Source organism: Peromyscus maniculatus, chromosome 4 (genome assembly GCF_049852395.1).
Source record: "Peromyscus maniculatus bairdii isolate BWxNUB_F1_BW_parent chromosome 4, HU_Pman_BW_mat_3.1, whole genome shotgun sequence".
Lineage (NCBI taxonomy): Eukaryota > Metazoa > Chordata > Mammalia > Rodentia > Cricetidae > Peromyscus > Peromyscus maniculatus.
In genome coordinates this window covers 68,564,038-68,581,870 of record NC_134855.1, presented here as the reverse complement: position 1 = coordinate 68,581,870, position 17,833 = coordinate 68,564,038, and the positions used below count along the sequence as shown (strand labels likewise).

Genomic DNA, 17,833 nt, shown 5'->3' with positions numbered 1-17,833 from the left:
CCACTTCCAGGCCAGCCAGGGCTACATAGTGAAACATGTCAATAATAATAATAAAAAAATAATGATGATGATGATGAAGGGCTCTCTAACAGGCTTGAGCATGGCAAACATGGTACCAACAGGTTTTGCCCTTTACCCTTCTGTTTCCCTTTGCTAAAAACCATTAGGTTACCTTCCTAAAGCTAACCTCCAAGGTCCATTCCCTTATCTGGTCACTGGTTCACCCCTGAGACAAAACACCAAGGTCCAACAACCAGAATCCATTATTTGGCTAACCTGTGCAATCAGGACTTACCAACTCACCCTAGCATAGACTCCCCCCTTTTTCTGCTTAAAACCCCACTCCTGCAAAAAACACCCACTGCTGCTGCTGCTGCTTGCTGTCTGCCTCTGCCAGATCCAGAGGATCCAGAGGCAGCCTCCCCGACTGCTTGTCTCTCTGGGGTAAGAAATCTCCCATGTGCTGAGAACTTGGTGCCTGGCTGTGTTCTGTACCAACTCCAGGAGGACCAACCCCTTCAAATAATAAAAACAAACAAACAAACAAACAAAAAAATGCTATAATTGTGTGACATGACAGTGTTGGCATTATTTTAACAGAGGAAAAAAAATGTACCAAAATTAAAAAAAAAAAACATACAAACCACTTAAACAATTTAGTAGATATAATCGCTTATGGGATAAAGACCTGCATTCAAACATGTTTTTTTTAAAAACTTGATTTGATTATTTAAAATTACATGTATGTATATCTCTGTGTGTGTATATGTAGGTGTCCATGGAGGTAGAGACATCAGATACCATGGAGCTGGAATTACAGATGTTTGTCATTCACCTGACACAGTGCTAGATATCAAACTTGCGTCCTGTACAAGAGTAGTTTGTGCTCTTAAACTACTAAGCAATCTCTTCAGCCTCTGATACATGCTTATGACAGTAGTTTGCAATAAAAAGATTAGAAGTAATCAAAATATGTGTGTGCATGAGCAAATGTGTACATGTAAATGCATGCACCCCCGCCCCAATAAATAAGTAATTTTTGTTTGTTTTTGAGACAGGATCTCTCTATGTAGACCTGATGGCTCTGGAACTCAAGATCTACCTGATGGGATTAAAGGATGAAGGAGTAGATAAGATCAAAATAAATTGCATGAAATTTTCAAAGAACCAATATAAATAGACAGACAGACAGACAGACAACAATTTTAAGAAGAAACCTGTTTAGGGCCAGCAAGATGATTAGCGGGTAAATGTGCTTGCCTTCAGATCCAATGACTTGAATCTTTGGGACACATATGGTGGGAAGAAAGAAGTGACTCCTACATGCGTGGTGGCAAACAACTTTAATCTCAGCACTGAGGAGGCAGAGGCAGGTGGAACTCTGTAAGTTCAAGGTCAGCCTGGTCTAGAGAGTCAGTTCCAGAACAGCCAGAGCTATACAGTGAGACCCTATCTCAAACAAAACAAAAAACAAAAAAAAGTGATTTTTAAAATTTTTGCCATACTGGCTAGGTGTGGTGGTAGAAGGGCAGGTAGACAGATCTAGCTTGATGTACATAAATCAGTGTGGTGGTTTCTCAGAAAATTGGGAATCAATCTACCTCAAGACCCAGCCATACCACTCTTGGGCATATACCCAAGGAATGCTCAATCATACCACAACCACACACGCTCAACTATGTTCATAGCAGCACTATTTGTAATAGCCAGAACCTGGAAACAACCTAGATGCCCGTCAAGTGAAGAATGGATTAAGAAAATGTGGTACATATACACAATGGAGTACTACTCAGCAGAGAAAAACAATGACATGATGAAATTTGCAGGAAAATGGATGGAACTAGAAAATATCATCCTGAGTGAGGTAACCCAAACCCAGAAGGACAAACATGGTATGTACCCACTCATAAGTGGATACTAGATGTAAAGCAAAGAACAATCAGACTGCAACCCACAGATCCAGGGAGGCTACCTAGCAGGAGGGACCCTAGGAAGACTGTGGCTTATAATAAGTTTTGGTTTTACTCAATTACTGGGCAAGCCTCAGTGAAACATTTCACTATTAGGATAAGAATTTATACTGTATCAAGCTGATAATAGAAAAAAAAAATGAAAATAAATAAAAATAAATAAATAAATAAATAAATAAATAAATAAATTTTTGCCATGCTGGCTACATGTGGTGGTAGAAGGCTGTAGACAGAGCTAGCTTGATGTACATAGCTAGTTCCAGGCCAATTAGGGTTACATAGTAAGAATTTGTCTGAAAATAAATAAAATGTCTACTAGGGCATTGTACATACTAGGGAAGTGCTTCATCACTCAACTCTATTTCTACCCCTCAAAAACAGCTGAATAAGCTACATATATGGTTGTTACCAAATCTGCATTTCGTACATTACAAAGATTAAAATAACAGTCCACTAGTATGTACAGTTGATGATAATCAATGAATACTAATTTTTTTATGTTTATAAAGTATTAAAAGACTACTAAATCACCTTTCTATTTAGAGGAGCAACAGTCTCTGTTCTTTAATTCTCTTTGAAGGAATTAATTTCTTGCTGGGTGGTGTTGGTGTACACCTTTACTCCAGACACTGGGGAGGCAGAGGAAGGCGGATCTCTGTGAGTTTAAGGCCAGCTTGGTCTACATAGTGAGTACCCGAAAGCTAGTGGTACAGAGAGACCTTGGGTAGAAAAAAAGAACAAAAACAAACAAAGAAAAAAAAAAACCAAAAATAAAACATTATTAACAACAACAAAAACAACAACAAGAATTACTTTTCTTTTAAAGTAATCCTAAAGAAAGAATATGATAATTTATAAAGAAAATAATCAATTATTAGCTGCAATTTGAATTTCAAACTAAACATTTTTTGTTTTGTTTTGAGATAAGCTCTTGCTAAGTAACTTTAGGTCTTGAACTTTACAATCTTGCCGCTTCAGCCTCTCCAGTGTTGGGGTTATAGGCATGTGCTACCAAGCCCATATTGAGGGGTAAAAAAAAAAAACTACTTTTCTTTCCTTTTGCTTTTTTATAATTTATTTAACTTTATTTTATGTCATTGATGTGATGGTGTCAGATCCCTGGAACTGGAGTTACAGACTGTTGTGAGCTGCCATGTGGGTGCTGGGAATTGAACTCAGGTCCTCTGGAAGAGCAGCCAGTGCTCTTAACCTCTGAGCCACCTATCCAGCTGCCCCCCTTACCCTTTTTTTTAAATTTTATTGTTTTGTTTTGGTTTTTGGTTTTTTGAGGCAGGGTTTCTCTGTGTAGTTTTGGTGCCTTTCCTGGATCTCACTCTGTAGACCAGGCTAGCCTCAAACTCACAGAGATCTGCCTGGCTCAGCCTCCCAAGTGCTGAGATTAAAGGTGTGCACCACCACCACCACCACCACCACCACCACCACCACCACCCTGCTTTTTTTTTTTTTAATTTTTAAAGATAGCATCTCACTATATACCCTGGCTGGCCTGCTATGTAGACCAGGCTAGCCTCAAACTCACAAAGGCTTGCATTTAAATTCATAAAGATCTGGCTATCTCTCCTTGGATTAAAAGTGTATTCCATCTCTTCCAGCCAAACAATTTTTGTTCGTTTGTTTGTTTTGAGACAGGGTTTCTCTGTGTAGCCCTGGCTTTCCTCGAACTCACAGAGTTCTGCCCACCTCTGTTTACCAAGTGCTGGGATTAAAGGCTTGTGCAATCACCACCCTGCCTGAGAACCTTTTTGATTATAAAAACAAGTAAAAACTCAAAGATTCTTATCACTTCCTTACCTTTAATCCCTTCTCATCTCTCATCCTTTGCTCCTTCCCATTTGGAACAACAATAAAAATAGGTCCCGACTTGTCGTCATCTTCCTTTAAGGTGGTTTTGCTTGGCACTTTCTTCCCTTGTGCACTCTACAACCAGAGTTAAGAGAGTCTCAGTTAGGTAGGCACTATGATGAAGACATGCTGCTGCCTATCAAAAGAGCATTACAGAAACCCGAGAAACCATTCTCCTTTATATTCCAACATGACACAAGAGGAGGAGTCATCTTACATTACATTTTTCATGTAATATGCTTGTCAAAGGGACAAGAGTCCTGCTCTATAGACCAGGCTGGTCTTCAATTTGCAATCCTCCCTCTCAGCCTTAGACCTTGATTACATATGTGTACTATACATGTTTTAAATTATATTATGTGAGTCTTTATAAGTTATTGAGCTAGAAAGGTATATGCATTTGGAAAAATTGCTATTAACTCAAATTAGTCTGGTCACAGACAATTTTTAGTTTTCTTCCTTGAAATCTTCAACACTTTTAGTTGTTTTTGTTTTTTGCTTGTTTGTTTTTCAAGAGAGGATTTCTCTGTGTAGCCACAGGTGTCCTGAACTAGCTCTGTAGACCAGGCTGGCCTCAATCTCAGGGATCTGTCTGTCTCTGCCTCCTGAGTCCACCACCACGTGGCTCTTCAATATTGTTTATATATTTTATACTAATGCCATTTGAATGAATGGCACTTGTATAGCTCACATCACTTAGTTAGGAAAGTTCTATTTTTCTCTATGTATCTTTCTTTAATGTATCTATCTCTACTATAGTGCTGAAACTAAGGTACTAAATCTGTTTCTGAAGAAAGTTGCTATAAATATTCTAAATACTTTGTTTTTTTGTTTTGTTTTGTTTTTTTCCCAGACAGGGGTTCTCCATGTAGCTTTGGAGCCTGTCCTGGAACTACCTCTGCAGACTAGGCTGGCCTTATACTCAGAGATCCACCTGACTCTGCCTCCCAAGTGCTGGGATTAAAGGTGTGCGCCAACACTGCCTGGCTTAGTTTTCAAATATAATGACTAAAATATTTTTCTCAGATAAAAGAAAAATGATGAACATTACATGTGCTTAAAGCAAAATTTGAATCTTATTATTGAAATTATTGTAAATACAGCAAAACTTAATTTTTCTAGTTGCCCAGATTTTCTTTCTATACACTGACATTGTTCAGTCAAAAAAAAAAAAAAAAAAAAAAAAAAAGAGATCATTTTTGTGAAAGGGCTTTGTAAACTTTTTAAAAAATTACAGAATTTGGGGCTGGAGAGATGGCTCAGCAGTTAAGAGCACAGGATGCTCTTCCAGAAAACCCACGTTCAATTTTCAGGACCCACATGGCAGCTCAAAACTGTTTGTAACTCCAGATCCAGGATTTCTGATATCCTCATAGAGACATACATGCAAGCAAAACAGCAATACATAAAAAAAAAAAAAAAATTATGTAAGCCCTGCATGGTAGAACATGAGAGAAGGTAATTATCTTCAAATACAGATCACCCTAAAGTCCTGATTCTTCCCAGAGCTGCCAGATATGGTTTTTCTCCTTTATTTTTGAGACAAGATCTTGCCATGTAGATCAGACTAGCCCCAAACTCATAGAAATCTGACTACCTCTACCTCCCTAGTGCTAGGATTAAATGTGTGTGCTACCCATGTCAGACTCCTTTTCACTAGTTCAAATATTCAGAGATCTCCATGACAGCATCTTGTGGGAAGAGAATAACTGTTTTGAGATCTGATTAATAACAAGCCATGACCTCAAGACACAGAAGTAGAGTTTCTCTAGCTATAAGTCCTAAGTTTTATGTCAAGTATAGCAAAAAATGAAACTAATCAAACAAAAGACACAGAAACTTCTATAAATACTTAAATTTCATATTATGAGTAGTGATGTTCTTTCATATATACTATGACCTTTGCTAACTGAGTGACTCAGTGTGTAAAACCAAGACAAAAGAACTACGTAAGTATGCAGAGTAAACACACCTTTGCTTTGGAAGAAACTCCTGGAGCTTTAGCCTTTTTCAGATCAGGCTTAGCTTCTAGGGTGCTGGAAACAGAATCTTCAACAGGTGCTTTGAGGGGGAAGAAAGCATATACTATGTTAAATTAATATCACTTATCCTGGATACATTAGACACATAATAATAAACCCAACTCTGCAGTCTTAAATGTATCAATATATAAGGCACTTAAAGATTTTTTCCCCCTAGTCCTTTTTTTCTTCAAGTTTCTCTTTAAAGGTTAGGCAGAGTGGTACATGCCTGTTATTCTAGTACTTGGGAGGGAGAGCCAGGGAGACTGCTGCAAGTTTGAGGATATGATCTACACAGTGAGAGGAGGAAGTGAAGGGATCAAAACTAAGGATATTGGGGAAAAAACAAAGAAACTTGCTATTGTGTAAACTAATTAAGAAATTAAAAACAAAAGCAAACAATAACAGAAGTCTGAGGTACTTTATTCGGGTGAGTAAAGTTATTCCTATAAGCCATGGTTATTAACCTAAAACAAAACAAACAAGCGACTGCCATTTGCCTTGCTTGCCCCTAAGAGCTAGATTAGATGGTAAGACCTTATGGCTGAAGACACTGTACTATTCAGATGTAAGACAGAAAGAAATCCCACTGGCAGCGATGAGCTGGAAGCTTCCTCCCTGTTTGACTAGCATTCACAGTGCTAGACACTACTAAGCAGATAGCTGGGTTAGCAAAGTTACCAACAGTCTTACTCAGCTGTGGACCCTGTGTGCTACACGGCCTGGCAAGATGTGGTGCAACTGTCATAGGGCTGTGATGGTTTATCTTGGCTGTCAATATGACTATATCTGGAATCAACTAAATCTTAGCAGCTAGACATGCCAGCAAAGGATTTTTTGAGGGGTTAGACCTAAGTGTGAGGCACACCTTCTGCCAACAGCCCATATAAAAAGGACATGGAAGAAGGAAGCTTGCTTTTGCTTTTTACCTACTTGTCCTCACTCTCTCGGAAAAGTTCATCTATCTTGTTGCTGAGAAATTTCTTTGCTGGTATTAGAACCTACTTCTTTGGCATTTTAATGTAGACTGAAGACAGGTAGCTCTCTAGGAATCCTCTTGGACTACAGCACCAGATCGGGACTGCTAAAACATAAAGTCTCTTAGACTGACCTACTACCAGATTTTTGGCTTTTCCATTGTTAGAATACCTGGACCACACCCTGTAAATTCACTCTAATAAATCAAGTATATATGTATATATGTACATATATAAATCAAGTGTATATTATGTATTAAATATTCATAGATTTCATTCTATCAGTTTTATTCCTTTAGAAAGACCTGACAAATAACATGGGCTAGCCAACCCCTCTCCATAACAAGAAATTCATGCTTGGTACTGTAAATTTGGTCAAAAGCCTGTAGCTGCAGAGGTCATAGGCTCTATTGAGAAGCTATAATTGTTTTAATAAATGAACATGTTGTATATATCAAATTGCCTTCTAAATATTTACATTTTTGCAGTGACCAGTGGTTTACCACATAAATTCACAGCTGGTCAAAGTGTTGGTAATGACTACTGACTGCCCAGTCCGAAAAGGGAATCTCTATGACCACTCCAAAACCCCCTTCCCAGAGGCTCAGGAAAAATTGAGGAAATGGGGATGGAAAAATGTAAGAGGTAGAAGAAATGGGAGTGTTGTGGAATTCTGTTTCCTGGGCATGACCTGGCCACTGTGCTTGTGAACTCATAGTAGCTATATAACCTGCACAAGAGCTTTATAAAGCAGGCAGATCTCTGAGTTCAAGGCCAGCCTCCTCTATAGCAAGAACCTATTTTAAATAAAAAAACAAAACATTAAAAAAGAAAACAAAAAGACCCATCAACATTATATCATAAATGAGAAATGAGCTCACAAGGCACACTCCTTCCCTGAGGCTTTACAGTTAAAAGTTGCTATTGGGGGAGGGGCTTACAAGGCCTCACCCTTTTATGAGGATCTATTGGCAGTTAATGTTGGTTGTGGAGTAGGTGTTGACTGATAGATTGAATGATTGAGATTTTTCTCCAGTGGTGTCGCCACTGGTAAGCTGTCTATGCTTCTGTTTACAATTAAACTCATTTTGCAAGAAGAAGAAAAAAAAAAAATCAAGAAAATATAAAAGTAGGAGACTATTTGGGAAGAGAAAGATTATGGGGAATTGAAGGTAGAAAAGAGAGAGCAATAAAGGATGATGAAAATACATTATATACCTGTGTGAAAATATAGTAAGTAAACTCACTATGTAGAATTAAAATGCTAATAAAAATAAAAGGAAGTGATATATTTTAAAAAAAGACTCTGAAGGGGCTGGAGAGATTGCTCAGTGGTTAAGAACATTGGCTGCTCTTTCTGAGAACCCAGTTTCAATTCTCAGGACCCACATGGCAGCTCACAACTGTCTTTAATTCTTGTTCCAGGGGATGTGGCACCCTCACACAGACTTACATTTAAGCAAAACATCAATGCACATAAAGTAAAAATAAATAAATCATTAAAAAAAAGGACTATGAAACTGGAAGTAAGACCTCAAATAAACACTAAATAAAATGCTCTATTTACACCAATTTAAACTGGTTTACAAAACAAGAATTCAAATATATATGTATACTTGTGTGTTTATCTTTTACATGATTTTCCTTGTTTTAACAGTTTGCTCTACCCTTTCTATTTCCAAAGAAGACAAGACTCTAATTTATTTAGCAATATTCTCTTTGTATCCTAATGTGCAGGTCAGAGTTTCAATTTACACTTTTTTTCATAAATATCCCACAATTGGTCATATGGCAACAAATAAAACATGGAATTGTACAGTGGCTATTTTCTTTTTACATCAGAAAAAAAATATTCTGTGTGTAGTAGCACACACCTTTAGTCCCAGTACTGAGGAGGCAGACGTAGATGGATCTTAGTTCTAGGTCAGCCTGATTTACATACTGAGTTTTAGGACAGTCAAGGGTTATATAGAGTACCCTGCTTCAAAACAAACAAACAAAAAACAAAAAAAATTTTTTCCAAATAACTTTTGGAAAAAAAATTTTTTAAAAGCATGTTACCAAAGTAATTAAACAAGTCTGCCTCTAGCTTGACACTATTTAAACTGTAATTTTGAAGACTACATTCTAAATAACACACAATACTTTTTTTTGAGATTGATACTTCTTTAAATGAAGGAACTGTCATCACTGAAATTATCTTCTTTTTTAAATCTTCCTTTAAATTTTTATTTATTTATTTAATTTAATTTGCAATTATCTTCTAAACAAGATTCCAATAAATGTTAAACCTGAATATACACTTGGGATACAAGTTTTGCATAATGTAAAATTTCTGACTTCATAGCATCAGCAAGTTCTATCCCACTAAGCAGAAGAAAATTATTTTGCTAAAGCAAGAAATCTAGAAATCAAGTGGTTACAGGTTATATATTATTGACTTTTTTTTTTTTTTTGGTTTTTCAAGACATGGTTTCTCTGTGTAATCCTGGCTGTCCTGGAACTTGCTCTGTAGACCACACTGGCTTTGAACTCACATACATGTGCCTGCCTCTGCCTCTCAAGTACTAGGATTAAACGTATATGTCACCATTAACCAGCTATGTTACTGACTTTTAATATCAGGATTATTATTCCAAGCACTCAAGAGGCAGAGTTTAGAGCCAGCCTGGTCTACAGATCGAGTTTCAAGACAGCCAAAGCTACACAGAGAAACTCTGTCTTAAAAAAATAAAACCAACCAACCGACCGATCAAACAAACAAACAAAAAAATCAGGATTCTAAGATAATTTTTGATTCAGGATATAGATCAATGGTTGAGTGAGAGTTTAGCATGAGCCCTAGGTTCAATCCCTGACAGTGAAGTGTCCTGCAATCACGTGTGACTAAGCAGAATTTCAAGCTGATTCAAGTACTGGCTATATGACCTTGTGAAAATCACTAACCTCCCCAGTTTTCTGCTGTTAAAGTAGATTAAGCTAGATGTTCCCAACTCCTGACTAGAATTCCAATGACAGAAAATAGCAGTGGAATAATTCTTGAGAGCAGTATTTGAACTACTATACCAAAATGTCTTTATGGCATAGAAAATAATCATCACACCTTTAGCACAGATTCTCACATAAGTACTTGAGAAACGTCTGCAGAAAGAGGTGAGGAAATGAAATGCAAAGATTAACAGGCTACCTGTGTTTTGATTTCCTTCAAGTCATTTTCAAAGTTATTACCTGGTGTAGGCTGGAATTTGGTTGGAGCTGACCCTCCCACTGGTTTGGACATTGTCTTAGCAGGTGCAGCAGGCTTGGATGGCATGTTAGCTTTGGCCTTTTCTAGCATGGACAGTACTTGATCTTTAGAAGTTGGCTAGAAAGACAAAGCAAAACAAAGTTGACATGACGATGCATTCATACTGAGATTACTTACAGGTCTATTGCCAAATAATCGGCTGAGCTCCTGCTTTTTATTTACCAATGAAGTAAAGGAGTCAGCATAAAGCACAAAAGCAGCACATATTATGAAGTCACATTCGAGGAACTACCATTCTATAAGGTAATAATTTGCACTCCTGTAAGTCACCAGACTCTTCAGAGCTACACTGCTAGAAATTTTGTTTTGGCTCTCACTAGAATTTCAGATTGAAGCTGAGCAGTGGTGGCGCATGCCTTTAATCCAAGCACTCCGGAGGCAGAGACAGGCAGAGATCTCTGTGAGTTTGAGGCCAGTAGGTGGTATGATCTTCTGCTTATTTAAATTAATGTTTAATATTTTCCTAATAGCTTTAACACTGTTAGCCACAAGAACTAGTACCTTTAGTTTCCCAGTAGCCTTGGCCATTTTTTCATATCCTAAATGCATCATAAAGAATGGCAAAGCATCTTGGGCCTTCTTTCGTACATCTCCATTTCGATCTTCCAGACAAGAGTACAGATGAGGAACACAGAGGATAAGGTCTGTTGGAGTGGAACGAAGGGTAGGTAGTTTCTCAGCCAGCCAGCCCAGAAGCTGCCAAAAGAGAAAAAAAAAAAAAAACTAGTCAAACACTGTAAGTGAATAATTACTATTATTGTCAGGCTTAATGGTTTTTTTTTATTAGTTTCAGACACTGAATTATTTTTTCTTCAGTATTAGGGATAGAACAAGCCTTTAATCCTAGCACTTAGGAGGCAGGAGCTGGTGGATCTCTGTTGAGTTTGGGGTCAGCCTGGTCTACACATCTAGCTCCAGGACAACCAAGACTACAAAGACAGACCCAATCACAATTCCTGCCTCCTGGTGGGGAAAAAAAAAGATGGGAGAGTGACTGCTGGCCTCCACATGTGCACATACATACAAGGAAAATAAATTAAAAAATAAAACAAACACAGAAAGCTCTAGGAATTTGGTTATCGCCTTTATTTACTTTGATAATAAGTTTATGCTTCAGTTTTTTTTTTTTTTTCTCCCCTGGAGACAGGTTCTCATACAGTAGTCCATGTTAGTCTGGAATTCATTATGTAGAACAATCTGGCCTCAAATCTGTGCTGATCACCTTGCCTTAGCCTCTTAAGTACCAGGACTACAGGAGTAACCCACCATTCTTGGCTTTAAAATAAAGTTTGTTAAACTGGGCATGGTGGCACATAACTTTAATACCAGCAGGGCAGAGGCAGGCAGAACTCTTGAGTTCAAGGCTAGACTGGTCTACATAGTTCCAGGACAGCTAGGGCTACATAGAGAGACCCTGTCTTAAACTCCCCGCTCCCCCAAAACAGGTTTAACCATGAATACACAGTTATTGTGGAGACCATCTAAGGAGGTAAAAGGTATGAGTAAAATACTTATGGTTTACTTATGGTACTAACCTCTTGCCTCAAGAAGGGATTTTCTTTTTTGAGTTCTTCAGAAAGATCTTCTCCCTCCAGCCATTCCTTCATGCCAGTCTGTTCTGCCCAGGCATTCACAGTTGCTAGGGCAGCAGCTCGAACATTGTTCTGAAGTGAGAACAGAATTGACAAAAATTAACAAGTATAGTTTGGAAAGAGGACTGAACAATGTTTTCTAAGGTCCCATCATGTACATACTTGAACCATCTTTTCTGAAACAGAAACTAGTGCTGTGGTTGTACTGAAGACTTCGGAAATATAAAACACAAAATTGGAAGAAAAACATCCTACATTCTGTTAGGCAGAATAATAATCTGAGCAAAAAAATTTTTTCTCTTTTTGGTTTTCTGAGACAGGGGTTATTCTGTGTAGCTTTGGCTGTCCTGGAACTCACTCTGTAGACAAGGCCTGCCTCTGCCACCAGGGTGCTGGGATTAAAGGCACACAGCACCAGCACCCAGCTAAGCTGGGCAAAATAATATTATGGAAGAATAATAAACCTATTTTGCTTCCTGAATCTATGGGAGCTATTACATCCTATCTGCTAAAGAATGGAATTCTATGTAAGAGACTTCAAATTGTTAAGAATTAGGCTAACAAGCTCAGCCGTGGTGGCGCATCCCTTTAATCCCAGCACTCAGGAGGAAGAGCCGGGTGGATGCCTGTGAGTTCAAGGCCAGTCTGGTCTACAGAGGAGATACAGGACAGACACCAAAACTATGGAAAGAAACCCTGTCTTGAAAAAGTCAAAAGAAGAAAAAATTAATAACAATTTGAATATTTATGTTTTAATATTGACTTGCAATCATAGAATAGATTTACAAACTGAAAAAAAAAAAAAAAATCCAATTTCTCTGCCTGGCCGTGGTGGCGCATGCCTTTAATCCCAGCGCGCTTGGGAGGCAGAGCCAGGGGGAGGCAGAGCCAGGCGGATCTCTGTGAGTTCAAGGCCAGCCTGGGCTACCAAGTGAGTCCCAGGAAAGGCGCAAAGCTACACAGAGAAAACCTGTCTCGAAAAACCAAAAAGAAAAAAAAATCCAATTTCTCAAATTAAATGAATTACACAAAAGTAAAGGGACATTAAAATATTTATCCTAGGGTTAAAAAAACCTCCAAAACAAAAAACCAATTGCAGCCTTCAACGATACTTCAATGACTTCTAATACTGTGGAATTATAACCAGCTTACTGTAATACTAGAAAGTGCATACTGTAGTAAGTAGTTCAGGGGTAGGAAGGACATAGAAAATTACTTCAAGATCCAAAATTCAAATACTTATTCATTATATCAAAACTTTAAGCCAGGTGTGGTGGTACACACCTTTAATCCCAGCACTTGGGAAACAGAGGCAGGGAACTCTCTGAGTTTGAGGTGAACCTGGTCTACATAGAGAGTTCTAGGACAGCCAGCAATACATAAAGAGACCCTGTCTCAAGAACAAAAATACAAAATAAAACAAAAATACCCCAAACAAAACCTTAATAATGTCATAATCATAAATAGCAATTATATATTGAATGTATACTATATAAAACAGGCATGTCACAATGTATTTTAATAAAAATGTTTCAACTAATTAATCAAACATCAATTACTAAAATGTATTTCAATTCTATAGGAAAGCAATTTCATAAAAAACTAAACCTAAAGGACGTAACTATTTAAGGATCACAAACCTAAATAATGATACATCTTGTCATCACATAAACTCTGCCTGGAAGGTAAGCATGTTTACTGTTTTTCTTCTAATATTATCATCTTTTTAAATTTTTAAACAATTACATGTCCTCTAAATGAGAGAATTATCTCAAGAATGTGGCTGGTTTATTACAGAATGGAAGGATGACAGAAAGAGATTTACCTTGCTATCACCAAGGACGGTAATGACAGGGATGCCTAAGTTCTTTACGTGCTGCTTGATGTTCGGGCCCATGGCTACTGCCAGCTGCTGAAGGATAGTCAATGTCTGCTGCACCTGAAGTACAAAGAGCCAACACAGGTTCAAACTGTAATCAAACTCACTTAAAGTTTTACAAATGCTGTGATGTGATCAATATTACAGGCATCTGGACTACTTATTGTAGCACAAATCTAACTGGTTTATGAGTAATTTTTAGTCTGTTATTGGGCATCACACTTGTATGCACAAATATACACTCAAAACACATATACACATAATTTTTTTTTTTTTTCTTTTTTAAATAGAGTCTCACTATGTACCCCTGGCTAGCCAAGGTAGCCTGGAACTCAGAGATCTACCTGTGTCTGTCTCTTGAGTGCTGGGACTAAAGGAATGCTCTATCATGCTTGGCAAAAAATTAAAATTTCAGAAAACTACAGTACTAGAATTTTATTCTATAGTTTAAAAGATATTGAAATAAAAAAAATTGAAAATATAGAAATTAGGGCAAACACGATGGAATGGTGGGTAAAGGTACCTGCCATCAAGGCTGACAATCTGAGTTCAGTCTGAGCCTTGGTGTCATGGAAGGAGAGAACCGATACCTGCAAGCTGTTCTCTGACCTTTATATATATCCTCTTTCATTCAAATAAACACAAATAAATGCTTTTTTTAAAAAAATTAGAAATTAAACAAATCATGGTGATGCATGTCTATCATCCCAGTACTGGGAAGGCATGATACAGGAGAATTGCTTGGTTTGAGAGTAGCCTGGGAGACACAGTGAGTTCAAGGCCAGCCTGGACTACATAGTGGATCTCGATCTTAAAATATCAACAAAAAAATGTGTGACTAGGCATAATTACATATATTAAAATTAAAATATTTCCATACAAAGTTATTTAGTATTGGACTCTAATATTTAAGAGAATTTAATTAGTAAATTTGTATATCTTGAGACACATTTAAGAAATACAAGGAATCTTTTTGTAGATCAAAGCAAATAACATGACCACTCATATTTGCTAGTAAAAGCCACAATGAAAATTAACCTTCTATAGCAGTAGGGGAGGGGAAGAAAGAGAAAGGCACATGGTCCACGTACCAAGATTTTATTTGAATCATTGAGTCGACCCTTCAAGGCAGTTGGAAGTTCACCTATATTTGGTTGGATAAATTTTGCTTCATTGATAATACCTGCCACTTCATCTAGGCCTTCTTTCCTGATCTTCCAATTCTTGTCACCAATTTTAGACACCAACTCAGAAGTAATTTTGTCACTGAAAAACAGAAGGCATAATTTTAATTCTAGACTCCTAAAAGATAATGTCACCAAACCTCCCTTTACAAATTAAAAAAAGGTTAAGATTTTAGTATGATGAATCTGGATATACTAGTGCCCTAGTACAATATTAGTTATTAGGAAGCTAAGGCAGGAAAACAGTGGGGTCAAGGCTCTTGTACAGTGAAACCTTGTCTTAAAAAAAAAAAAAAAAAAAAGCCAAAACAAAGTAAAACAACAAACTGGTGGCACTAACTTACACAGTTTGAATCCCAGCACTCTGGAGGCAAAGGCAGGAGGATCTCTTGAGTTTGAGGCCAGCCTGGTCTACAGAGTGAGTTTACATATGAGGTCTACATAAGAGAGCTAGACAGCAAGACCCTGTCTTGAAAACAAAAAACAATAAAGAAAAAAAACAAACAAAAACCTGAACCGAAACACCAAAACAGTATAAAGAATAAAATAATTTCTTAGGGTAAACCTACCTGATCTCTATCCGTGGCAAAAGATCAACAACATCATTGCCCCCATCATCTGGTTCTTCTCCTTCTTCTCCTTCATCTGTACCACTTGTGCTGTGCTTGGAAATTCCTCTGGTTGGAGTGGGTGGGCTTTGTCCCTGCATCTACACACAAATGAATAAAACCAATGAACTTGAAGAAGAATGACAGCAAATAGACTAGAGAAGGTGCCTATGTCAAATTTTCTCATTCTCAGGGTGAAGAGATGGCTCAGCAGCTAAGAGCACTGGCTGCTCTTCCAGAAATCCTGATTTCAATTCCCAGCAACCACATGGCAGCTCATAACTGTCTACAGTGGGATCTGATATCTTGTTCTAGAATAAAGGCATATATGCAGAGAGAGTACTCATATACATAAAATAAATAAATAAAATCTTTAAAAAAAGTTTTCATTCTTTCATACTACTTGTTTTTGTTTTATGGCTATGCTGGGGATAGAATCCAGGACCTTATGAATGCTAGTAACTGTTCAACCACTAGACTTCATTCCTAACTCATAAAATATTTAAATATAATATTGTAAAACATACTTTGCTAGCTAGATTCTAATTTTGAGACAAAATAGCTAATTATTTTTATGGAAAACTATTAGAACTTGACTTCTCAATCACAAAGTTGTCTTTTGACTTGTATCTCCCAAAACAAAAGAAAGTAAGCTGTGAACACTTAGCATATTCAGTCAGAAAGCTACTCAAGAAAACCTAGGTTATTTGTTGTTGTTTTTTTTTTGTTGTTGTTGTTGCATTTTTAATTAAAAAAAGAATATATTAAAGTTGCATTTTGGTCAAATGTGATAGTATATGCCTATAATCCCAGCATTCAAGACACAGAGTCAGGAGGGCTACACAAATTTGAGGCCAGCCTAGTCTATACAGCAATTTCCTGACCAACTAGGGCTACCCTATTTTTTTAAAATTTAATGTGTTTTTAAAAATAGGTAGCAGAACTACGATGTCTGACATTGCCAATGTATAGAAAGAAAAAAAAAACACTCATTCTAAACCATAATCACTCAGTTTTTCTTCCTCACAAAGTCAATTTCAATTTCTTATGAATTTTCCCAGGAATACTTTATGTACATAAAACCAAACACATATGTGCTCTTTATTGCAAAGGTTTAAAAATATAGTAATTCTGCCTTTATTTATTTATCTTTTAAAGATTTATCTTTAATTATATGTATGTGTCTTTGTGGTGTGCACACATGAATGCAGGTACTTACAGGGACCAGAAGGCAATGAATATCCTTGAGCTAGAGTTACAGGTAGTTGTGAGCCATCCAAGATGAGTGCTGCTAAGAAATTAACTTGGGGGCAGTGGTGGTGCCCGCCTTTAATCCCAGCACTCGGGAGGCAGAGGCAGGTGGATCTCTGTGAGTTCAAGGCCAGCCTGGGCTACAGAGTGAGTTCCAGGACAGGCTCCAAAGCTACACAGAGAAACCCTGTCTCGAGGGAAAAAAAAAAAAGAAAGAAAGAAAGAAAGAAAAAAGAAAAACAAAAACAAAAAAACAAACAAAAAATGCTGGGCGGTGGTGGTGCACACTTTTAATCCCAGCACTTGGGAAGCAGAGCCAGGTGGATCTCTGTGAGTTCGAGGCCAGCCTGGTCTATAGACAGAGATCCAGGACAGGCACCAAAACTACACAGAGAAACCCTGTCTCGAGAAAACAACAACAACAGCAACAACAACAACAAAAAAAAAACAAAAGAAATCAAAACAAAAAGAACAAACAAATCAAACAAACAAAAAACAACAACAAAAAGAAATTAACTTGGGTCCTCTGGTAGAGCTCTTAGCTAGTAGTTACCTCTTTAGGCTCTGTTTTGTCATCCGCGCGCCCTCCCCCCCCCCCCCCCCACACACACACACAAGGTTTCTCTGTGTGTAGTAGCTCTTGATGTTCTGGAACTTAGGTTCTATTTTTGTTGTTTGTTTTTTAGATAGTCTTACTCTGCAGCTTAAGCTTCTCTTGAATGTTATTGTAGCCTAGGCAGACTCTGAAATAATTCATGGTCTTCTAAGCTCTGAGTGCTATTATTACATTTGTATGCATGCCATTAAACTTGGTTAAAAATTTAGTCTTAAGTAATGTGACATTCTCAAGACCACCCATAGATTGTACCATTTTTAGAACCTTTACCTTTTCAAACTCTGCATCTATCTGGGATAGAAGGGCAGGCTTCTCATCCTCAAAGAACATTCTCAAAGAAGGACCAACATATAGATACATCACGCCAAGCAAGGTAATGGCAGAAGTCCTCACAGCCTACCAGAGAAAACAGTAAGAACTTTCCAAATCAGTGCAGAGCCATAAAAGTGGCTATAATGCTTCCACACATGCTGGAGTGTACTCACTGGATTTGTTGCAGCAAGAGCAGTCTTCACATTGCTAATGAAAGCTTTGACATTCAACCTAGAAAAAAAAAAAAAAAACC

At 37.5% G+C, this 17,833-nt stretch overlaps 1 protein-coding gene across 5 annotated transcripts in view; it reads right to left on the bottom strand.

The window, feature by feature from the left end:
- Window positions 1–17,833, bottom strand: part of Ckap5 (cytoskeleton associated protein 5) — a 112,254-nt gene that overhangs the window by 23,768 nt on the left and 70,653 nt on the right. For all 5 annotated transcript variants that reach the window (XM_006984349.4, XM_076569980.1, XM_076569982.1 and 2 more), the window contains exons 19-28: window positions 17,754–17,811; window positions 17,539–17,664; window positions 15,363–15,502; window positions 14,701–14,875; window positions 13,556–13,669; window positions 11,674–11,802; window positions 10,640–10,834; window positions 10,060–10,195; window positions 5,806–5,894; window positions 3,783–3,908 (exon numbers count right to left, since the gene is read on the bottom strand). In XM_006984349.4, the coding sequence (XP_006984411.1) occupies window positions 3,783–3,908; window positions 5,806–5,894; window positions 10,060–10,195; window positions 10,640–10,834; window positions 11,674–11,802; window positions 13,556–13,669; window positions 14,701–14,875; window positions 15,363–15,502; window positions 17,539–17,664; window positions 17,754–17,811 (1,288 nt within the window). The remainder of the gene's footprint in view (window positions 1–3,782; window positions 3,909–5,805; window positions 5,895–10,059; window positions 10,196–10,639; window positions 10,835–11,673; window positions 11,803–13,555; window positions 13,670–14,700; window positions 14,876–15,362; window positions 15,503–17,538; window positions 17,665–17,753; window positions 17,812–17,833) is intronic.